The 25,309-nt window shown below is 43.2% G+C and overlaps 1 protein-coding gene across 1 annotated transcript in view; it reads left to right on the top strand.

Moving 5' to 3' along the window:
• BSN (bassoon presynaptic cytomatrix protein) overlaps positions 1-25,309 on the top strand; it is a 304,960-nt gene that overhangs the window by 153,261 nt on the left and 126,390 nt on the right. Inside the window, exon 4 of the mRNA XM_030206778.1 lies at positions 24,094-24,507. Coding sequence (XP_030062638.1) covers positions 24,094-24,507 — 414 coding nt within the window. The remainder of the gene's footprint in view (positions 1-24,093; positions 24,508-25,309) is intronic.

Raw genomic sequence — 25,309 nt, 5'->3', positions numbered from 1 at the left:
ATACTTGGACATGTCTTCAATTCTGTTTGGCTGTTGGAACTGGAAGTGGGCATGGCCACCTGTCAAAAATATGCAAATTGGCTTTGACAAATGTCGGTGAGATACACTACTAGCATTTTTTAAAGGAACTATTGGAATATAAGGCTGATTTTGTACTTTAATGCTTTCCCCGGGGCAGTTTGTAGCATCCTGCCAGATCAGGCTGAGCCAACCAACTCTTCTGTATCCAGTACACTACCGCCACTGCTCCTTCTGCCGCACTGCCGAGTTTTGAGGGAGTATCGCGGTATTCAGAACTAAACGTAGTTTCCAACATGCTCGGAGCTCCAATTCTTCCAGCAAGCTCATTTTTCTCCTGAAGAGTAACTCTGGCGTTGGAGGCCATGAAGCGAAATAGTCTGCTGCAGAAAGCCCGGGGAAAGTGTTTTCTCTTGTGAGTAAGTTCATGTCTTTCCCTTGTGCCTCACCATGATTTCCTGACAAACATCCATTGCTGGCTCAGAGCTTCTGAGCCAACATCCATTAAGGATGCCATCTTGGCCTCAGGACAAGTCTTTAAGGAAAATAGAGTCCTTTTTTGATTAAGATACGAGTTATGATCAATAGTGGTGCCAAACATTCTCATTCTTCTTTATGAGTGTAATGGGAATATTAAACTTAATTCTTATGGCATTCTTTTTTGAATGCATGCTGCTTAGCAGCAGTGTATTCAACTATGTCTGTGCAAACTATGTCTGAACTATTAAGAAATTTTGTAAAATATTTTTTAAATGGTACCTAAAACTTTAGAAGTCATTTCTAGTTCCAAAAAAAATGGCAACAAACATACACAGTTTGATAATGTTGAAGAACATTGTATGCGGCTCTCTTTCCTTATTAAGTGCATACTGCTTAATGACAACCCACCAAACTAAATCTGTATGAGTACATTCCAAAGTATATATTTAAAATATTAAAATACTTGTGCACAGCTCTAAAACATAGACCAATCTGGATTTCTTTCTGGCTCCAACATACAATCAGCAACCCAAGGTGACTTATCTCAAGTCTCTAATTTCATTGTGCAAAGTTGGTTGAATTCGTTGTTGGATCTCAGTTGTCGGACTATTTGGACAAATATGGCTTGTTGCACAGTTCACAGCACGGGCTTTGTCCTTTTCACAGTACTGAGACCTTGTTGTTGTTTCTAACTTCTGCAGTAAAGTGAGTTTTGTACAGTAGTGGAGAGATAGCCTTGCTACCATTCATATTTTATTAAATTTACTATCTGAATTTGGATTTGCAGGCTCCATATTTAATTGGTTTGAGTCCTTTTTAAAGAATAGACTATATCTGGTATTAAAAGACAGCAGCTTCCCCCCCCCTTGGGTACCCCCTTATGGAGTTCTTAGGAGGCAGCCATGGAAATAATTATATATATATAAGAAATGATATTAAAAGCTTGAAGTTTGAATTCTCTTCAGTCCTGCAAATGAAGGAATGCAAGCTGGAGTTAATTAGACTCTAGCTGCCGGACTGGGTTAGGAAAGGTCAGTGAGAAATGAAACTCTGTCCCTTGTGAATTGCCAATGCTAGCTGGCTCAACATCTGTACATTATTAGGCTTACTGAATAGTTTTGTAAGCAGGCAGTTGTTTAGGATTAAATTGAACACTGCTTAGAAGGAAATAGTTAGAGTCTAAATAATTCTAGATATAAATGAGTTAGAATTTAGAAGTTCTTGATAGGTAGAATATGTTCTATAAGAATGCTTACTTTAGAATATGTTGTATTCTGTGTAAATTAATAATTCTGTGTGGAATGTTTGTTCAACTCTCTGTCTGACGTTCTGAGTAGGGCTACAGTGAAGGGGGGCCAACATGTGTTTTGAGTTATTCTGCAGTCCTAGCTGGTTCAATGTATAAGCTGAAGGTGAAAAAGGTCAGAACTAGTCAGCTCTCTTCTCCTTGATTAATTATAGGTAACTGTAGGAATAGTCCTGAAAGTATAGCAGTATGCCATTAAGTAAGACTAGCCTTTGACCCCTTTAATGAATGCCAGAGTTCAGTTAGCAGTTAGTATGAATCAGACTAGGAATATGAGAATAATTAATGTTAGATGGGGCCTCTTAGTCTCTAAGGGAATCCAGTTTAAGCCATAGATGAGAAATCAATCATAATGAGAAATGTAAGAGTTCTGGAGACCAAATGTCTGGCTTGAGGGGCCCCAGGTCACAGGTCAGTTTAGGATGTCTGGAACCTATGTAACTGATATTTCAAAAGTAATGATTGGTTGAGGCAAGGTAGCCAATCTAATTCCTTAACCAATTGGAGAGTAAGGGGGCTGGGCTGGGCTAGGCTAGGAGGAGGGCTTAGGACCCTATTTAAGTAGGAGCAGAAGCAGTTTACGTCAGAAGGAGCTCAGAAGAAAGAGAAGGACAGAAGGAACAGACAGAAGAAGGAGAAGACAGCATAAGAAGAGAGCTGAGAGAGCTGACACAGAGAGCTGAGACAAAGACACAGAGAGCTGAGACAGAGGAGAAGAGAGCTAGAACTGATGTCCTGCTTTGTTTGCTGGCAAATAAAGAAGATTACTCTCTCATTCTGGTGTGTGCTGTCTGACTCCTGAAGTATCACAAATTCCTATCTCAATTCCTGCAACAATTCTTGGTGGTAGCGGTGGGATAAATCCTGCATTAATCCCAGCACCCAACTGACTGGAGAACATTCGCCGGGTATGTATCCTGTATTTTGTATTGTAATCCTAGCTAGGAAGTTGTAAAACCAGCCCCTCAAGAAGGAGGGAAGGAGAATCTGATCAATTCTCAGCGAAGGCCCTAGTACCTTCTAGTCGTGGGGACTAGAAGCGAAAACGCTTGAGCTTATCTGTATCTGAGAAATTTGAAATTGTTGGGTGGGATTTTCTGTATGGAATGTGTGATGCGTGAATGATTAACTGAGTGCGGACTTCTTATAGCTGCATTTCCAATTAACGCGAGTTCAATTGGTCAGCAACGGAAGGAAGCGATTGCTGTCTGTCTACCTAGTGTTTCGAGAGTGCGGACCCCTTACTGCATTCTCAAAAATTCCCCCCCTCTTTGTGTGTTGTAACTGTAAGCATTATGGGTGGGACATCATCTAGACAAATTGCTACCCCCCTAGATTGTATGCTTAGAAATTTTAAAAAAGGTTTTTTAATTAATGACTATGGACAGACTTTAAGCTCAAGTACTTTAAGAACCTTGTGTGAAGTTGAGTGGCCATCTATGGGAGTGGGGTGGCCCCCTAGTGGCAGCTTAGATATTGAAGTAATCCGGAAGGTCTACAGCATAGTAGTAGGAGGACCAGAATATTCTGAACAACTCCCTTATATAGATTCCTGGGACAGCCTTGTGACTGACCCTCCCTCGTGGTTGAAAACTTATATGGGATCCCCAGTAAAATTCATGTTAGGCCGTGTTCAAAGAAAGATTAGAAAATCTAGACTAGAAGAGGGAAAGAGCCCTAGGAAGCCTACCACTCAATCGGTGGCTTCCGCCCCTACCCTGTCCGAGAAACCCATACTCTCTGATGACCCCTCAGACCTTGAGCCACCACCTTATGGCCCATTGTTGGGGTTCCGTGCCACCCCCAGAGATCCACGCCGCCCAGCTCAAGCCTCTCCAGCACAGGCTTCTCCGGATAGTTCTTCCCCTCCTGTGCCAAACCTGCCACACCCTAGGTTGGACTTTTCACCTGGCCTCTACCCTTCTGTGCCAAATCCTCTCCTGTTAACCTCTGAAGACCCGTTTTGGGTTCCACTCCCTGACTCCTCAACTCCCGACAGCCCAGCCTCTCCCTCTAATACCCCTACCCACTCATCAGGGGCCCGGCATCCCTTTCAATGGACTGACTCACCTGTGACCACCTCTCAGTCTATGAGTACCCCTCCCCATCCCTCAGGATTTCAACCTACCTCCACTGAATGGGTTAGACCTGCTGCAATCACCTTTGAGCATGATAGGAGGGTAGCTCCTAGCTCTACCTCAGGTTCCATTCCCACCTCCTCGAGAGTTCTGCCACTTCGTCAGGTAACTACCACTCGACCGGATCCTAATAATCAGGGTCAGGTTATACAGGCACAGGCCTATCAGTATGTACCCTTCACAACCACCGATCTCCTGAATTGGAAGACGCATTATCCCTCTTATACTGAAAAGCCTCAGGCAGTGGTGGACCTAGTGACTAGCATTATGGCCACCCATAACCCAACCTGGACTGATTGTCAACAACTTCTCCTGACCCTCTTCACAACTGAGGAGAGGCGGAAGATTTTGCAAAATGCTGAGGCCATCACGCGAGAGCGTGTCCCCGGGGGGATACAGGACCCAGAGGGATGGGTTAGAGCTCGGTTTCCTCGCGCAGCTCCAGATTGGGATCCAAATGATGGGCAGCACTATGAACTGTTGTCTGGCTATTGCCGGGACTTACTGGAAGGTATGAGGAAAGGCATAAAGAGGCCCATTAATCTGGCAAAGGTCTCTGAAATTCTCCAAGGGGCAACTGAATCCCCTGGGGCCTTTCTAGAGCGACTAATTGAAGCCTACAGAACATACACCCCATTTGACCCTGAAGCCCAAGAAAACCAGAGAATGGTGAATAGCGCATTGGTGGCCCAGAGTATGCCAGATATCCGGAAGAAGTTGCAGCGTCAGGAGGGATTCGCAGGGATGAATACCACCCAGCTAATTGAGATCGCAACCAAGGTTTTCATTAATAGAGATCAGGAGGTGCGCCGAGAGGCTGACCGGAAGATGCAGAAGAAGGCCGACCTTTTAGCGGCAGCCATTACTAATTCCACCCTTAACCGAGGTCGACCTCTAGCTAATGGGAAGCCAAAGTGGGACCCCGGACCACCAGCCAGGCCCCGAGATTCCTTCAATCAATCCCGGCCAAGGGGGGAGAATCCCAGACCAAGATTGGAGAGGGATCAGTGTGCCTATTGTAAGGAAAGAGGGCACTGGAAAGATGAATGCCCCCAGAGGCGCCAGGGACTGAGAAGGGGACCAGGAGATCGAGGAAGCCGAGGCCGAGTTCGAGAGGGAAGATATGAGCCTGCTGAATCTGACATCATCGGGATAGCCGAGATGGCAGAATGGGACGAATAGGACAGACCGGGTTCCTACAAACTGGGCTCCCAGGAACCTATGGTCAAGCTAACTATAGGGAGCCGCTCAATTCCATTCATGATTGATACAGGAGCTGAACATTCTGTTGTGACGGAGCGATTAGCGCCTGTGTCTGGAAAAACTGTCCGAGTGGTGGGAGCCACGGGGGTGCAGAACCGGAGGCCCTTTCTGACAACCCGTAGATGCCAATTAGGCTCACACATAGTCACTCATGAATTCCTGTATATGCCAGACTGTCCAATCCCTTTGTTAGGTCGAGACCTGCTGTCCAAGCTTAGGGCCCAAATTTCCTTTGACTCTGATGGCCAGACTTCAGTCTCCTTTCGGCCCCCGACCTCCAGCCCTAAGGGTATATTGAGTTTCTGCTGCCCTCTTGAAGAAGAATGGCGGCTGCATCAGTCACATAGCCAAGTTGACCTACCCCTGGCAGACAGCTTTCAGGTCAGTGGGGTATGGGCAGAAGATAATCCCCCAGGGTTGGCCCGAAATATTCCTCCTGTACATGTAGATTTACTTCCAAGTGCCCGGCCAATCCATCTTCGCCAATACCCAATTCCCCGAAAGGCTCTGGAAGGGATTCAAGCACATCTGAATCGTCTGTTATCCCATGGAATTATTCGTCCTTGCCAGTCTCCATGGAATACGCCACTATTGCCAGTTCAGAAGCCAGGGACTGAGGACTACCGGCCAGTCCAAGACTTACGAGTGGTCAATAAATCCACTATCTCATTACACCCTGTAGTGCCTAATCCATATGTCCTGCTAGGATTGATACCTTCTGGAGCTACTCATTTCACGACACTAGATCTAAAAGATGCCTTCTTTTGTATTCGGGTGGCCCCCGCCAGTCAACTGCTTTTTGCCTTTCAATGGGAAAACCCAGTAACAGGAAGGAAGCTTCAGTATACATGGACTCGCCTGCCACAGGGGTTCAAGAATTCCCCCACTATTTTTGGGACAGCCCTAGGGCAAGACCTTAAGACTTTTAAATCTGAGCCTTCCAGGCGAGTTTTACTCCAGTATGTAGATGACCTCCTGATTGCAGCAGTGACTCAGGAAGAGTGTTTTGAGGCTACTAGAGAATTGCTGGAGCTACTCTTGGATGCAGGCTATAAGGTCTCACGCTCAAAGGCCCAACTCTGTCAGTCAGAAGTGAAGTATCTGGGCTTTTGCATTTCCCAGGGAAGTCGGAGACTGGATGCTAGTAGGAAGCAAGCGGTAGCTGCAATTCCCCAACCCAAGTCCAGAAGAGAAGTTAGGGAATTTCTGGGAGCAGCCGGATTCTGCAGAATTTGGATTCCAAATTTTGCATTGATGGCGAAACCCCTTTACCAGGCCACAAAGGGGGGTGAAAAGGAACCATTTGAATGGGGACCTACTGCTCAACAATCCTTCATTGCCATAAAGAAAGCCCTACTTCAAGCCCCTGCGTTAGGCCTTCCTGATGTGGAGAAACCTTTCTCATTGTATGTCCATGAGCGACAGGGGGTTGCTCTGGGTGTGCTGACCCAGATGATGGGATCCTGGCAGAGGCCTGTTGCATACCTGTCTAAACAGCTGGATGGAGTGGCTAAAGGATGGCCAGCCTGTATGAGGGCCATTGCAGCAACAGCCTTACTGGTCCAGGAAGCTGATAAGTTGACCTTGGGGCAAGAACTGGTTGTTAAAGTCCCCCATGCAGTTCTCACCCTCATGGAGTATAAGGGCAACCACTGGTTTACAAATAACCGCATGGTTAAGTACCAAGCTAGCTTGTGTGAGAATCCACGGATACACCTGGAAACAGTGGCTACATTCAATCCTGCCACTCTTTTGCCAGCATCTGAGGGACCACCGGATCATGACTGTATCCAAACCATGGATGAAGTGTATTCCAGTCGACCAGATCTTAAAGATGTTCCGTGGAGGGACCCAGATGTAATTTATTTTACAGATGGAAGCAGTTATGTGGAGAACTCCAAGCGATTGGCAGGCTATGCTGTGGTGACAGAGGACAAGGTGATAGAAGCAAGAGCCCTGCCCCAAGGAACTTCAGCCCAGAAAGCAGAACTTGTGGCCCTCATACGAGCTCTGGAGTTAGCAGCAGGACTGGTAACCAACATTTATACTGATTCCAAATATGCCTTCACAACTCTACATGCTCATGGAGCTTTGTATAAGGAAAAGGGACTCATAAATGCTGCAGGCCAACCTGTTAAGTATGGACCTGAAATACTTCAGCTGCTAGAGGCTGTGTGGGCCCCTAAGAAGGTAGCTGTCATTCATTGCAGGGGACACCAAAGAATAGATACTCCAGTGGCCCGAGGGAACCGCCATGCTGATCGGGTGGCCAAGGAAGCTGCTCGAGGACCCCCAGCAAGTACTGTGACTCCCCTGTTCCAAATCCGATTGCAAGAATGGACACCTATGTATACCCAAGTGGAAGAGAAATGGGCTCAAGAAGAAGGTGCGGTAAGGAGACCTGATGGCTGGTTACATCTCCCTGATACCAGAGTTCTGGTGCCACGCCACCTAGCTTGGCCTGTAGTGTCTCAAGCTCATGACCTATCACACTTAGGGAAAACAGCACTAGCCCGCCTACTCAATCGAGTAGTGGTGCTGGAAGGATTGGATAGTCTGGTTGCCACTGCCTCTGCCCGATGTACTCTCTGTGCCCAGAATAATGCTCGTCAGGGACCCCGTATTCCACCAGGAGTTCAGTCTAGAGGACTAACACCCTTTGAGTCCCTAGTTATAGACTTCACAGAAATGCCCAGGAGTGGTAGGCTCCGATACCTCTTAGTCATGGTTTGTACCTTTTCTGGGTGGGTGGAAGCATATCCTACAGTCACTGAGAAAGCCACAGAAGTAGCTCGAGCCCTCCTTAGGGATGTCATCCCCAGGTATGGATTGCCCCTTGCCATAGGTTCAGATAATGGTCCCGCCTTTGTTGAAGCTACACTTCAGGCCCTGTCCCGCGCATTGCGCATTACCTGGAAATTGCATTGTGCCTATCGTCCCCAGAGTTCAGGGCAGGTTGAGCGAGCAAACAGAACCTTGAAAAATAGCCTAGCAAAGATTTGTCAGGAAACCCAATTGAAATGGCCACAGGCATTGCCACTAGCCCTCTTCCGCCTCCGATGCACTCCAACTAAAGGAACAGCCCTCTCTCCCTTTGAAATTGTGTATGGGAAGCCCCCAGCCATTTTGCAGGGAATTAAGGGAGACATAGGGATTTTAGGGTCTGCCCAGGTGCAGGAGCAGGTAGCCCTCCTGGGAAAGATAATTTCTGAGCTTCAGTCTTATGTGAGAGAAATAAACCCTGTCCCCTTCCAGGCTCAGGTACATTCCTTCCTGCCAGGGGATAGAGTTTGGGTAAAAGACTGGAAGCTCCAGCCTTTGGGGCCCCGATGGAAAGGACCTTTTACTGTTTTGCTTTCTACCCCTGCAGCTGTGAAGGTCGCAGGGATTACTCCATGGGTCCATTGGTCTCGAATTAAGTCTGCTGACCAGACTGAGCCCAGCACGGATCAGACGGAGCCTAGACAGTGGAGAGCAGAAAGAGATCCAGCGGAGCCATTGAAGTTGCGCTTGACCCGAACCAAAGAATCTACTAGCTGAAAAGAAGGGTCAACTGCATACTGCAGGAGCGGCTGAACTTCGGCTTCACACTGAGACTCTTTCTTGCCTGATTCTGGCTTTCCTGGAATTTGAAAGCTTGATCCTTGTCAGTTGAGGGTCTATCCCAACTGGTATAAGAACTCAAAGACTGAGAACACTATATGAGAGTAATCTGTGATTAGCACAGACTGTTGAAATATTATTGCTTAATTAGTTTGCTGTATTTGTTTTAGATTAGGAAGAAAGAAAATGTTAGTAGTTTGGATGCTTTTGTTGTTTTCTACTCCTTGCCTCCTTGTTCCTAATACCCCAACTCGCTCCAACCTTTGGTTACACTCAGTCCAGGAACTAATTAGCCAGGCAAAGATTACTTCCCCTTGTATTGTGTGTTCCCGATTTTCTCCTTATACCACAGATGTCCCAGCTGTTCCTGTCCCTGTGCAACTCCCAGCTCTTATACCTCCCTACTTTTCGAGTTCAGGCCCTTGGAGCCAGGATTATACTTGGTGGTCCTTTTATAATGCTACTTCCCCCTCTGAATCTTCTCTAAGGCCAGTTTTTACGTCTCCCTATCCAGCCTCTGGAGTGTTTTGTTTAACAAGAAGCATCTCAACTGTTCTTCCCATTCCCTGTAACTATACTAATGTTCTCCCAGAAAAAGGAGAATCCGTGTGGGTAGTTTCTCCAGGTACTCCTATGTGCCCTGCTACCATACCTGTAGATTATGATCCAGGTGATTATCTGGCTCCTAAGCGTACCACTGAGAAGACTATAGTGTCCAAGCTTATTTTCTACTTTCATAAGTCCCCGGGGTATGAAGAGTTACTAACAAATGAGCAGCCTGTCACAATTGGGGATTGGCGCTTATGGTGTGCAAAGTCTCCATTTCGTCTTCGTTCCCCCTGGGATAGGGGCTCGCATTATGGGCACCCTAAGTACCCTGTCCAGCCTGAGCCAACATTTATTGGGAACTTTCCTCACCCTCTCCTTGGTCATTACTGGCTCTGTGATAATGTCCTCCACATGATTCTTCCCTCCACATATGATTTTTGTGTATTGGTAACCTTGAATTATTTTCCTAAAGTTATTCCTCTTAAGCCACTATCCCCGCACCGCTCTAAGCGAGAGGCTTTGTCCTTACCCTCCTCCGTTGCCACAGAGGATGAGGCGATTGAATTAGCCCTCCAGTATATCAATTCTACTTATCCTCTGACTAAAAAGAGACTTGTAGCCCTTTCTGCCACAGCCTGGATTCCAATTGGAGGCCCGGTAGCGGGTATTACTGAACTAGGTATGGCTACCCGGAGACTTCAATCCCTACTCCATGTTTTAGTTCATGAGCTGAATGTGGTAGTCAATGCATTGCAGGATCAAATTAATGAATTAAGTATAGTTTCTAGGTATAATCGTATGGGCCTTGACTATCTCTTTGCAGCTCAGGGTGGCCTCTGCACAGTGCTAAATTCTTCAGAGTGCTGTACTATTGTCATAAATAGGACGCATGTAGTTAGGCATGCTATGGATAAAGTCCTACAGTTGGCCAGCCTTAATGTGGAGGATTACCGAGGAGGATTAGACCTTACCTCCTGGTGGTGGTCATTGACCTCCTGGATACGTCCCTTGTTCATTTCCCTAATAGTCTTAGTTTTAGCAGGGTTGTTGTTTTGTTTCCTGGCCTCATGTGCTTCGGCAGTATGCCGTCGGACCTTAACAAGTAGGGTAATGGTGGTTCATAAGTCTATTCCTAGTTAGGATCACTATAATCTCCAGAGTCTGAGTTGTGAGACTTATCTCTGCATAAGCTGATTTTAGTCTCAAAGGGGGGAATGAGGCAGCCATGGAAATAATTATATATATATAAGAAATGATATTAAAAGCTTGAAGTTTGAATTCTCTTCAGTCCTGCAAATGAAGGAATGCAAGCTGGAGTTAATTAGACTCTAGCTGCCGGGCTGGGTTAGGAAAGGTCAGTGAGAAATGAAACTCTGTCCCTTGTGAATTGCCAATGCTAGCTGGCTCAACATCTGTACATTATTAGGCTTACTGAATAGTTTTGTAAGCAGGCAGTTGTTTAGGATTAAATTGAACACTGCTTAGAAGGAAATAGTTAGAGTCTAAATAATTCTAGATATAAATGAGTTAGAATTTAGAAGTTCTTGATAGGTAGAATATGTTCTATAAGAATGCTTACTTTAGAATATGTTGTATTCTGTGTAAATTAATAATTCTGTGTGGAATGTTTGTTCAACTCTCTGTCTGACGTTCTGAGTAGGGCTACAGTGAAGGGGGGCCAACATGTGTTTTGAGTTATTCTGCAGTCCTAGCTGGTTCAATGTATAAGCTGAAGGTGAAAAAGGTCAGAACTAGTCAGCTCTCTTCTCCTTGATTAATTATAGGTAACTGTAGGAATAGTCCTGAAAGTATAGCAGTATGCCATTAAGTAAGACTAGCCTTTGACCCCTTTAATGAATGCCAGAGTTCAGTTAGCAGTTAGTATGAATCAGACTAGGAATATGAGAATAATTAATGTTAGATGGGGCCTCTTAGTCTCTAAGGGAATCCAGTTTAAGCCATAGATGAGAAATCAATCATAATGAGAAATGTAAGAGTTCTGGAGACCAAATGTCTGGCTTGAGGGGCCCCAGGTCACAGGTCAGTTTAGGATGTCTGGAACCTATGTAACTGATATTTCAAAAGTAATGATTGGTTGAGGCAAGGTAGCCAATCTAATTCCTTAACCAATTGGAGAGTAAGGGGGCTGGGCTGGGCTAGGCTAGGAGGAGGGCTTAGGACCCTATTTAAGTAGGAGCAGAAGCAGTTTACGTCAGAAGGAGCTCAGAAGAAAGAGAAGGACAGAAGGAACAGACAGAAGAAGGAGAAGACAGCATAAGAAGAGAGCTGAGAGAGCTGACACAGAGAGCTGAGACAAAGACACAGAGAGCTGAGACAGAGGAGAAGAGAGCTAGAACTGATGTCCTGCTTTGTTTGCTGGCAAATAAAGAAGATTACTCTCTCATTCTGGTGTGTGCTGTCTGACTCCTGAAGTATCACAAATTCCTATCTCAATTCCTGCAACACTTTTCACAGTACTGAGACCTTGTTGTTGTTTCTAACTTCTGCAGTAAAGTGAGTTTTGTACAGTAGTGGAGAGATAGCCTTGCTACCATTCATATTTTATTAAATTTACTATCTGAATTTGGATTTGCAGGCTCCATATTTAATTGGTTTGAGTCCTTTTTAAAGAATAGACTATATCTGGTATTAAAAGACAGCAGCTTCCCCCCCCCTTGGGTACCCCCTTATGGAGTTCTTAGGGTTCCCCCATCTCTTTACTCCTCTACAATTTATACATGAGTTTGCTTGAAAGAATATTAATGAATCCAAGTGAGCTTTTACTGTCTTACACTGATGATATATATTTTTATTCTTCTATTTGGTAAGGATATTAATTCTACCCCTTCTGTTGCCAATAGTTGAATTGGTAGGATTCAGAAACGTTCAATTTCTGTCAGATGTAAATTGAATACTGATAAAACTAAAATAATATGGTTTACTTTAAATTTGTCAAGTATCCTGCAAATTATTTTGAATAATGAAAAGATTCAATTGAACGTTGAGAGAGTGTCCAGAGTTTTGGGAATACTCTGGACTCCTTATTGACTAGTATACATCCCAGAGTACTGATAGAGTTGAAAAATGAACTTGCGGAACTATTATTAGTAATATGTAATTTATCTTTAAAATCAACCATGATAGCAGAAGATTGGCGGGTTACCAGTGTAACACCAATTTTTAAAAAGGGTTCTAGATGTGATCCTGGAAATTATAGACCGGTGAGCCTGATGTTGGTGCCAGGCAAAATGATAGAGACTATTATAAAGAACAAAATTACAGATCATATACATAAGCGCATGGATTAATGAGACAAAGCCAACATGGATTTAGTGAAGGGAAATCTTGCCTTACCAATCTACTACATTTATTTGAAGGGGTGAACAAACATGTGGATAAAGGTGAGCCATTTGATATTGTGTATCGGGATTTTCAAAAGGCATTTGACAAAATACCTCCAGAAGAAATGGGAAAGTCATGGGATAGGAGATAGTGTTCTACTGTGAATTAAAAACTGGTTAAAAGATAGAAAACAGAGAATAGGGTTAAATGGTCAGTAATCTCAATGGAGAAGGGTAGATAGTGGGGATCCACAGGGGTCTGTACTGAGACCGCTGCTTTTTAGCATATCTATAAATGATCTAGTGATGGGAATTACTAGTGAGGTAATTAAATTTGCTGATGACACAAAGTTATTCAAAGTTTTAAAAATGGCAAGAGGATTGTGAAAGATTGCAAAAGGATCTTACAAAACTGGAAGACTGGGCATCCAGATGGCAGATGGCATTTAATGTGGGCAAGTGCAAAGTGATGCATGTGGGAAAGCGGTACCCGAACTATAGATACGTAATGCAAGGTTCTACATTAGGAGTCACCAACCAGAAAAAGGATCTAGGTGTCATCGTTAGTGATATGTTGAAACTTTTGGCTCAGTGTGCAGTGGTGGCTAAGAGAGCAAATAGAATGTTAGGTATTATTAGGAAGGGTATGGAAAACAAAAATGAGGATGTTATAATGCCTTTGTATCACTCCACGGTGCGACCGCACCTTGAGTACTGTGTGCAATTCTGTCACCGCATCTCAAAAACAGATCTAGTGGAATTAGGAAAGGTACAGAGAAGGGCAACAAAATTAAAAAAGGTGATGGGAAAACTTCCATATGAGGAAAGGCTAAAGCAGCTAGGGCAGTTCAGCTTGGAGAAAAGACAACTCAGGGGAGATATGATAGAGGACTATAAAATAATGAGTGGAGTGGATCGGGTAAATGTGAATTACTTGTTTACTTTTTTCCAAAAATACTAGGACTAGGGCGCATACAATGAAGTTACAAAGTAGTATTTTTAAAACAAACCAGAGAAAATATTTCTTCACTGAATGTGTAATTAAACTCTGGAATTCGTTGCCAGAGAATATGATAAAAGAAGTTAGCTTAGCAGAATTTAAAAAAGGTTTGGATAACTCCTAAAAGAAAAGTTCATAGGCCACTATTAACATGGACTTGGGGAAAACCCACTGCTTTATGTATTGTACTGTTTTGGGATCTTGCTGGGTAGTTGTGACCTGGGTTGGCCTCTGTTGGAAACAGGATACTGGGCTTGATGGACCTTCGGTCTGTCCCAGTACAGCAACTCTTATGTTCTTATGACTGTGGAACCTCAGATCAACAGTTTAGGTCAGAGATCTTACTTTAAATTAAAACAATTATGCCTATTGCGCTCCTACCCCCCTGGTAATGCCGACACAGCCCATTCTGAATGACGTGGAGGGGCATAATCGAACGGGGTGCCCAAGTTTTCCTGAGGACGTCCTCGCAGGACATCCCAGCGAAGGGGCGGGGAAACCCGTATTATCGAAACAAGATGGGCGTCCATCTTTTGTTTTGATAATACGGTCGGGACGCCCAAATCTCCACATTTAGGTCGACCTTAGAGATGGTCGTCCCCCATTTTCGGGGATAATGGAAACCGAGGACGCCGATCTCAAAAATGATGAAATCCAAGCCCTTTGGTCATGGGAGGAGCCAGCATTCGTAGTGCACTGGCCCCCCTCACATGCCAGGACACCAACCGGGCACCTTAGGGGGCACTGCAGTGGACTTCATAAATTTGTCCCAGGTGCATAGCTCCTTACCTTGTGTACTGAGCCCCCCAAACCCCCCCAAAACCCACTACCCACAACCGTACAACACTACCATAGCCCTAAGGGGTGAAGGGGGCACCTATATGTAGGTACAGTGGGTTTCTGGTGGGTTTTGAAGGGCTCACATTTACCACCACAAGTGTAACAGGTAGTGGGGGGATGGGCCTGGGTCCGCCGGCCTGAAGTGCACTGCACCCACTAAAACTGCTCCAGGGACCTGCATACTGCTGTCAGGGAGCTGGGTATGACATTTGAGGCTGGCAAAAATATTTTTAAAGTTTTTTTTTAGGGTGGGAGGGGGTTAGTGACCACTGGGGGAGTAAGGGGAGGTCATCCCCGATTCCCTCCGGTGGTCATCTGGTCAGTTCAGGCACCTTTTTGAGGCTTGGTTGCAAGAAAAAATGGACCAAGTCGACCAAGTGCTCGTCAGGGACGCCCTTCTTTTTTCCATTATCGGCCGAGGACGCCCATGTGTTAAGTACGCCACAGTCCTGCCTTCACTATGCTTCCGACACGCCCCCTGGGAGCTTTGGTCATCCCCGCAACAGAAAGCAGTTGAGGGCGCCCAAAATCGGCTTTCGATTATGCCGATTCGGGCAACCCTAGGAGAAGGACACCCATCTCCCGATTTGTGTCGAAAGATGGGCACCCTTCTCTTTCAAAAATGAGCCCAATAGTAAACAGGGGCATTATTTTTTACAGAATCATTTTAGAATAATTGTGCAATTAGTGATTTTAACTTATTAGATTATGGTAATTCTTTGTATATAGGCTTAACCTATAAGTTGATTTAAAAACTCCAACTGATTCAACACAGCCACTAGATTGATATTTTGTAAATCTCAAATGGACCGTGTTATTTCTTTGCTGAATGAATGGTATTGGTTGCCAGTACAGGCTCAGATTTATTTTAAGGTGTTATGTTTGGTCAATTGGTAGAAATGTTAAATTTTAAAACAACATCTAGGAGCTGCACTTATTTGCTTCTTTGCTTTTCCTTCAATTAAAAGTGTGAGATTTAAAGCTCTGTTTTTTCACTCTTTTTTATTCTTAGCAGTCCATATATGGAATAATCTTCCTGTGGACTTACCTTCAGAGAGAAATTATTATTTCACAAAGTTTTGAAAACGTATTTGTTTACCAATTCATGTAAGATTTAATGTTTTTATTAATTATTTTTGTAATTCCTCATGTATGTATCAGTACTAAGTCTGCTCTTTTGTAACTCATCTTCAATCTCAATTGAGAGAATTGGTGAGAAATAAGTCTTTTATAACATAACATAACATAACAAAAAGAAAAACTGTATGGCTGAAAGAGCTGGAAACCACCGCATGCAACTTGAAATAAAACTCAGTAGGGAGGGAAACAAATGTAAATGTATACTTATGTATAATGATCCCTAATAATGTGCTTATGTATACTTTTAATTCTTTAGTGCATTAAAGAGTAAAAAGGTTAAGATCCATTTAATTTATTGAAATTTATATTCTGCTCTTATCCAGAGCAGAGTACAGAACAACACTCATAATAAAAAGTACATGAAACAAAACAAACTATAACTACGTACAACAGACAAAAGTAAAATTCACAAAATCATGTCCGCTGGGGCTTGAAATCAAGTTCACTTTGAAGACAACGTCAACTGCAGTGTCCCCTAGGGTGTCCCACTGCTGTCCTGGGATGTCTTTGGGACCAGTCTACTAAAACTTCTGGCCCCTCCTACATCCTATGGACTTTTTTTTTTCAAAGATGGAACCAAAAAGATAAATGAAAACATCTAGAAAATAGTCATTTTCAGAAAAAAGATAGACTTTTTCTGTTTCAAAAATGGCTATATTCCCCACTTGAATTTTGGATGTTTTGAGCAAAACGTCCAAAGTTGAACTTAGATGTCATATTGCAAATGCCCCTCCACGTAACTTTGTAAATCTGTGTGCTTTGAAAATGAGCACCTAACTATTGCTTTCTAGGTCACAAGGTGATTAACAGAAGTAAGCTGACTCTTAGCTTTAACAGTTTTGTCTGAATTATTTGTCAAAGGTCTAGCCAGTAAAGTCAAATAAATCTTGCCTTGTATATACATTTGTGGTACAGCATCACACGTCATGTAGAGGATCTTCCAGTCATTCATGAATTGGGTCTTCTGTACTCTGGGGTACAACATTGGTAAGGGCAAGATGTAATAGCCAGATTTAGAGCCCATGATAGATGGTTCTTGAAGGACCACTAGTTATGGCTCCTTTCCTCAGATTCAGTGCTGCAATGACCAGAGTAGGAGTAGTAGGGAAGGATTTCTCATATAGGAAAAAGCCTGAGGTAGTTGTAAATGAAGGTTCAAGGTGCCAAATCCAGACCTAGAGAAAGGAAGAACTACAAGACAAAAATATAGAATCCATTAATTATGAATTGGTGATGGCATGATTGATTTAACATGTTGGGGGAATAGTGAAGCAGCAATGCAATAGATTGTTTTCATGTTTGTGTGTTGATTGTATTATATGTGTTTTATGCTTGTAACCCACCTAGATTATAGGCAGGCTAGAAATTTTAAAAACAAATAAATACATTAAATAAAAAATAAAATGATCCAGGTTTTAATATGGAAAAGGATATACAGAAAGCATACCAGAAGAGGAGGCTTAACTATAATGATATTCAGAGAGTTTCTTGAGATGCTGAAAGCTTCAAATTAGAAGTTGCATATTCAAGTTGGTGAGTGGGAAGTGTCTGCAGAAATCCTGTGAACAAAATACCTACACCTCCCACACACCATTATGATAAAAAAGCCTAACTGCATAGGGTGATCAGAGCCCCACAGACATCAAAAAGCAAAGCAAGAAGATTGAAAGAAAACAGTTTGTTCCTCAGGAAGGTCAAAAACAGCAGTAATAGTCCTGAAACATTATAGAGTATCCTGAGAGCTTTCCCTGCCTTCTTCCTTCCAGCCAAACAGACAAGAAAGAGCAACATGGGGGATTAAGTTTCTTTTTTTTTTTTGTAGTCATAGTATTTTTATTGAATTATTCACAAAATAACAAAATAGATGTCAACATTGGTAAGTTTAAACAGTGTCAAACCAGTACATAAGTACTGCCATACTGGGGCAGACCAAAGGTCCATCAAGCCCAGCATCCTGTTTCCAACAGTGGCCAATCCAGGTCACAAGTACCTGGCAAGATCCCAAAAGGGTACAATACATTTTATGCTGCTTATCCTAGAAATAAGCTGTGGATTTTCCCCAAGTCCATTTTAGTAATGGTCTATGGACTTTTATTTTAGGAAGCCATCCAAACCCCTCTTCATTCTCTGGTAATGAATTCCAGAGTTGAATTACACGTTGAGTGAAGAAAACTTTTCTCCGATTTGTTTTAAATGTACTACTTTGTAGCATCATTGTGTGCTCCCTAATCCTAGTATTTTTGGAAAAAGTAAACAAGTGATTCACATCTACCCATTCCACTCATTATTTTATAGACCTTTATCATATCTCCCCTCAGCCATCTCTTCTCCAAGCTGAAGAGCCCTAGCCACTTTAGCCTTTCCTCATAGGGAAGTCGTCCCACCCCCTTTATCATTTTCGTCGCCCTTCTCTGTACCTTTTCTAATTCCACTATATCTTTTTTGAGATGCGGTGACCAGAATTGAACACAATATTCGCAATACAGTCGCACCATGGAACAATACAAAGGTATTATAACATCCTCACTTAAAAGTAAATTTTCTTCACTCAATGTGTAATTAAACTCTGGAATTCGTTGCCAGAGAATGTGGTAAAGACGGTTAGCTTAGCGTGGTTTAAAAAAGGTCTGGACAGCTTCCTAGAGAAAAAGTCAATAGACCATTATTAAAATGGACTTGGGGAAAATCCACTGCTTTTTTCTGGGATAAGCAGCATAAAATGTATTGAACTTTTTTGGGATCTTGCCAGGTATTTGTGACCTAGATTGGCCACTGTTGGAAACAGGATGCTGGGCTTGATGGACCTTTGATCTGTCCCAGTGTGGAAATACTTATGTACTTATGAGTGTATCAATGGGTTTATAATGAGTTGCTCAAAGAGCAGCCATCTGGGCAGAGAGATGGGGTTGGAAGAAGTGACCAATTCTAGATCTTGACAAATGATGAAAGCCTTATGATATATCAAGGAGGGGATCAACTTTCTTGCAGAAACAACCTAAGCTATTAGGGGTCACTGGTAAAGCAATTCAGCGATATTTATTTTATTTATTCATTTGTTTATTTTTTACATTTGTATCCCACATTTTCCCACCTATTTGCAGGCTCAATGTGGCTTACATAGTACCAGAGAGGCATTCGTCAACTCCGGTATGAACAAACACAAAGTGATGTTGTGGTAGGATAAGGTTCGTGTGGAACAGACACATTAGGGAATCGTAGAGCGGAAGAGTTATGTTATGTCCATTGCGTGCTTTGGTTTCGTTGTGTTGCAGAGTGCAGGCATTTAAGTTGGATCGGTAGGGTATGCCTTTTTGAACAGGTTAGTTTTTAGTGATTTCCGGAAGTTTAGGTGGTCATACGTTGTTTTCATGGCTTTTGGTAATGCGTTCCACAGTTGTGTGCTTATGTAGGAAAAACTGGATGCATAAGTTGATTTGTATTTGAGTCCTTTGCAGCTTGGGTAGTGGAGATTTAGATATGTTCGTGTGGATCCGGATGAGTTTCTGGTTGGTAGGTCTATGAGGTCTGTCGTGTATCTCGGGGCTTCGCCGTAGATAATTTTATGAACCAAGGTGCAGATTTTGAAAGCAGTACGTTCTTTGATTGGGAGCCAGCACAGTTTTTCGCGGAGGGGTTTTGGCTTTCAAATTGCGTTTTACCAAATATAAGCCTGGCTGCTGTGTTTTGAGCAGTCTGAAGTTTCTTTATGATTTGTTCTTTGCATCCCGCATAAATTCCACTGCAGTAGTCTACATGGCTTAATACCATTGATTGTATCAGGTTGCGAAATGTTTCCCTTGGGAAGAATGGTTTCACGCGTTTGAGTTTCCACATTGAGTGGAACATTTTCTTTGTTGTGGATTTCACTTGGCTCTCTAGTGTAAGGTTTCGGTCAATTGTAACGCCGAGGATTTTCAGGCTGACTGAGATAGGGAGGGTGTAATCTGGGGTGTTTATATTTGTGGGGTTGTCCGCATTTTAATGGGATGAGAGGATGAGACAGTGTGTTTTTGTGCATTGAGTTTTAGTTGAAATGCATTTGCCCATGAGTTCATGCTGTTCAAGCTGAGCTTGACTTCGTTGGTGATTTCTGTCAGATCATGTTTGTAAGGGATGTATATTGTGACATCGTCTGCATAGATGAAAGGGTTAAGGCCTTGGTTGGTTAAGGACTTGGCTAGTGGGGTCATCATTAGGTTGAAGAGGATCGGCGATAGTGGTGATCCTTGAGGTATTCCGCAGTCTGCTTTCCACGGCGATGATATGTTTGAATTTGATTTCACTTGATATGTTCTAGTGGTTAGGAACCCCTTGATCCAACTAAGTATATTTCCACCAATCCCAAAGTAATCTAGTAGTCTTAGAGGGGCATAATTGAACTGCGCTGGCCATCTCCGTGGCCGACTCTGCAAATGGGCGGAGCCAATTGTGTTTTTGGAAAAGATGGCTGGCCATCTTTTCTTCGCTAATACGGTTGGGCCTGGCCAAATGTCAGAGATGGCCTGGTTTGAGATGGCCGGCTTCGATTTTCGGCGATAATGGAAACTAATGCCGGTGATCTCAAACCCGTCCAAATCCAAGGCATTTGGTCATGGGAGGAGCCAGCATTTGTAGTGCACTGGCCCTTCTTCTTGCGACGTCAGCCCTCCTGCGTGTCTCTTCCGCCTCTAGGTCAGCCCTCCTGTGGGTATATTCCGCCTCTCTTCTTGCGACCTCAGCCCTCCTGCGTGTCCCTTCCGCCTCTAGGTCAGCCTTCCTGTGGGTATATTCCACCTCTAGGTCAACCAGTTCTAGCTTCAGGGTGATCTCTTGTTCAAGGTGGTGACGGCAAGACTTGGCCATCGCTGCTGCAACCCATGCCTAATGAGCCGCTGATCTAGCTGCCGACAGGTTGGTGCGGTTTGATGCACGTGACCTGGAGGATCTTGAGCTCTTGGATGTGTGCTTCGAAGAGTGGGAGCACAGGGAGACGTTATCTCGTATATCTACGCTTGCATTTGCTGTTTCCTCTATGGCTCTTGTTACTTCCTGTTGGGCCTGAGGAGGAAGGAGGTCTGCTGATTCTGCCTGTCTCTCTGACCGCCCTTGTGTGTCTGGCTCAAGGGCTGCCGCCTCTGGGGTAGTCTGTGAAGCATTAAGGTCTGCCATTATCTTCTTTGTGTAGAGAGGGGGGGTAGATGTGTGGGGGCTCACTCTGAGTGAAGCTGTGCCTGCTTACTCCTTTAAACTTGCCTCCCTCTGTTCACTGACTCAAAAGAGGGAGATCTTTTTCTTGAGCTGTTCACACCAGGACTGTATCCAATTTCAGTTATAAGTTAATGAGCAGAGTTGCTGAGGGTGAGGGGGGGGGGGGGGGGAGAGGAGTGGCTCAAGTCAGGGTATTGCTTTGATCTGTCTCTTAGCAACTAATTGCTTCCCACCCTTCTTGTCCTGAGAAACTTTAGGGCTCCAATTACTGGCTCTGGCTGGAAGCAGAGGGGAAGAGGAGCTTGCTCTTGAGATGGGGAAAGGTGCTTGACAAACAATAGGAGGGTACTTCTCACTTAATTGCTCCTTGCAAATGTGGTTGTACAGGGAAGGCAGACAGTCACTGGTTTTAAACCTCTATTATCTTATGCTTTCTTCCCAGAATCAGTGCTTCTAATAGATGCCTTTAACAGATTCAAAGTTCCTTTTTTTTCTTTTTTCAGCTAGTTTCCTCTGCATCCAGATTAGTGTCCATAGTACTAAAGGCAGGTTTCCTTTTTCTGGCTAGCTTAGCTCACACATTTAGCCTCTCCACAAGCTTAACTTTCCTGTTTGATTAGATGCTGCACATTTTTATCCTGCTGGAACTCTGGCTGTTATATTAGTCTTTTCACTGTCAAGTCTTTCGAGACTTGTATAGCTGTTTCTTAAGAGTTATTTAGCTATAAGTCTCAATATCTTGAAGTATAAACCCCTAGCACATCAACACACCTAAATCTCTTGTTCTTTTCTGAAGTTCCTTTATTGAATAACATAGATGATTACTCACAGTTAGATGTTCATAAGCACAAAGGAACCCTGTAGTTTCATGAGCTGTATCAGTGGAGAGAAGGTAGAAGCTTAAGTGGGATCAGTTCATTGCAGACATAAGAAAAGTAGTTTCACAGATAGAGGCAGCTCGGAGTTAGGTGTTTGGGAGTGCAGTACCCTCTTCTAGGAAGGTATTTTCAGGTTGAAAAGACTAGTGCTTTTACAGAGCTACAACAGGATCATTGCTTTGTCCTGGAGCAAAATGGATCCTGTCCTCCTCATGGACAGGGGGGGGGGGGGGGGGGGCGGAGCTAGAAGCTCATACAGACTCAGAGAAGAAAGAGTAGAAAGGCCAATAGGGACAAAGCCTGCCCTCGAGTGGCAAGGGCGGCTCTAGGGGGCAGCCCCTGATTGGAGGAAAAGGTCATACCTGGCTGACCTCTCGGGACAGAGATAGTAAGGATGGCCAGGAAGTGCTGGCACGTAAACAAAGAAGCCAAGCTTGGCTGAGACAGAGGAGTGATCTAAGCAGCATCACAACCAGTAGTAACAGATCTTATACAGACAAGCAAGTGGGGTTGCGTTGTCTGTGAACTACATTACACACAATGCATTGCTCACACACATATCCTAGCAGTGAAGACATTAACACATTTCAGGGTCACATTATAACTAGTGCCAGGCTGTCAGGGGACAGAACAGGTGTTACTATGAGTTTTTGTCTCCATGGCAAGTTTTTCTTCATATTCTCATTTAGCCTTCTTTATCAATGCTTTGCATCTGGCTTGACAGTGCTTAAGTTGCTTCTTATTTCCTTCATTCGATCCTTTTTCCTTTCCCTTTTTTTTTTTTTTGCTCTAATAACCTTTTTCACTTCATGTCTGCTCCTTGTGCATGTTCATTTGGTATGTCACCTCCAAAGGGCAAGCAAATAGGCAGGGCATTGCAAGTCACCCATATAAAATCTCCAAGAGTCTGCACAAAAGAAAGAGAGGTGAAAATATGCTGTCTTTAGCAAGGATGATATTTTTAGTCCACCTGTTTATCCCACCTAATTTTAATATAATCTTTATACATTATTTTACATTTTTACATGTATTTACATTTTATGGATGTAATCTATTTTTAATATGATTTAATCCTTTCATGTCTTATACTATATGTATATATGTATATATATATATATTTTTTTATATATATGTTCTAATTTCTAGACCCCTGATGCAGGCACTTTGCCAAAACACAGTACTGTGTCGGGTTTTTGAAGAATAAAAACTTTGGTATTTAAATCTTTTGTCTCTTCATCCTCTGTGGAAGAGCCCTGCCACCTTCACTACTCCTTTCGTTTGGGTCTTTAGCAATACAACAGCCCCTGCCATATATGCAAGAAGTCCTTTCCACAACATTTTGGTTTAATCTCATTTCCTTTTTTTCTTCATTCTTGCTTTATTTTTATTTTTTTTTTGTTTCTATTGTATGCTATTTTATTACAGCCTAAACTAAAATATTGTCATTCTTGCTATTTACCAATAGTATTTCTGTGGACAGCATGCATTGAGAGTTGGTCACCAGTCCTGTTCCTTCCCCTGTCAATGAACTGTATTTAATTTTAAACCAAAGCCAGCTATGGGCATGTTATCTTTAAAAGTACCCAGAAGGTAACTGAAAAAAAAAAGTCCCACGGGAAGGGCAACAGTATACAGGGAAGTAGGAATGGAGGAAGGCTAGACAAACCGCAGGAACAATTCAATTGAAATTTATTACTTAAAATATGTATAAAAATGACATAAAATCAATAGTCAAAGAAACAATGTGTACAAAACAGAACAGAATAAAACATAGTTTAAAAGTTCAGTAGTATACATTAAAAGTAATGTCAATACTCAAGACTTGATACAGCACCGTGTTTCTAACGTGCCTGCCTCAGGAGTCTGGCAATGAGTGTGTCAAGAAAAATTGCAGGGTTGAAAAAGCAAGAAGGTCTTTAAAAAGACCGTGCATACATGAAACTGATGCACTAAATGGAAAACAGTAGTTGTCAAAAAAAGTAAGAGTCCGAAAGTACAGGGTAACAGCAGGAGTAGCTAAGTCGCTTGAGTATTGACGTTACTTTTAATGTATATTACTGAATTTTTAGTATATGTTTTATTGTGCTCTGTTTTGTACACATTGTTTCTTTGAGTATTGATTTTTTTGTCATTTTATACATATATTAAGTAATAAATTTCAGTTGAATTTTTCCTGTGGTTTGTTTAGCCTTCCTCCGTTCTCACTTCCCTGTATACTATCTGTAAAAGTACCTCATAAAGAATTGGCTATCTTCAGAGGTTTGTTTTGTCTTTTGCTCTGAGCCTGGAGAGAATTACGACAGTGAACTTGAAACAGGTGACTAATTTTTTTATTACTTTTATGTTATAGAAAAATGAATGGCTATGCTTGAATTGCCAAACACAGAGGCTACTAGAAGGAAGTCTAGGAGATGCCCAAACTCCAATGCCACTGTCAACCCCAAAGCAACAGGCAACAGGATCACCCAGACATCAACAAGGAGCAGTAAGTCAGCAACAGCAGTCAGTGACAGAAGTGTCACAAGACAGATATTTATCAGAAAGCAAGCCTCTCCGGATTTCTGAGCAAAACAAGATGCAACCTACCAAGGAGGAGAAAAAACCCTCTGTCACACTCTACCAAGATAAGCTGCAGTCAAGAACACCTGCTGAGTCTCCAAAGGTCGCAAAGCATGCGGTTCCAAAAGGAAAAAGCATAGGAACTAGAAAAGGCACAACAGCTAAAGAAAGCAAGACATCTGCTGAGATCCAAAGAGACCAAGAGGTGAGCAATAGATTTATTTATAAATCTGGTACTGATTTATCTAAACAGAATTTCATTGATGATAATAGGGTGATGAGCAAAGGTTTTCCCACACGCTAGACTACAGAAACATGACTTACAGGCCAACTGTTCGAGACTGCAGCCCTCTAATCACATACAGTAATGCACACCATACATGGCCGCTGACGCAAAGGGGGTCGAACTGGCCGTGGAGAAGAAGGCGTCTGTGGAGACACCCATCCATGCAGCCACCGCCTTATTAATTTTGGGCAGCATGCTATGCAGCGGCTGCCCTTTCCTTACACATGTGTATACAGTGGTGGAAATAAGTATTTGATCCCTTGCTGATTTTGTAAGTTTGCCCACTGACAAAGACATGAGCAGCCCATAATTGAAGGGTAGGTTATTGATAACAGTGAGAGATAGCACATCACAAATTAAATCCGGAAAATCACATTGTGGAAAGTATATGAATTTATTTGCATTCTGCAGAGGGAAATAAGTATTTAATCCCTCTGGCAAACAAGACCTAATACTTGGTGGCAAAACCCTTGTTGGCAAGCACAGCGGTCAGACGTCTTCTGTAGTTGATGATGAGGTTTGCACACGTCAGGAGGAATTTTGGTCCACTCCTCTTTGCAGATCATCTCTAAATCATTAAGAGTTCTGGGCTGTCGCTTGGCAACTCGCAGCTTCAGCTCCCTCCATAAGTTTTCAATGGGATTAAGGTCTGGTGACTGGCTAGGCCACTCCATGACCCTAATGTGCTTCTTCCTGAGCCACTCCTTTGTTGCCTTGGCTG

This window comes from Microcaecilia unicolor, chromosome 6, assembly GCF_901765095.1.
Source record: "Microcaecilia unicolor chromosome 6, aMicUni1.1, whole genome shotgun sequence".
Classification (NCBI taxonomy): Eukaryota; Metazoa; Chordata; class Amphibia; order Gymnophiona; family Siphonopidae; genus Microcaecilia; species Microcaecilia unicolor.
Note: the sequence above shows the minus strand (reverse complement) of the source record. Positions and strands in the feature narration are given on the sequence as shown.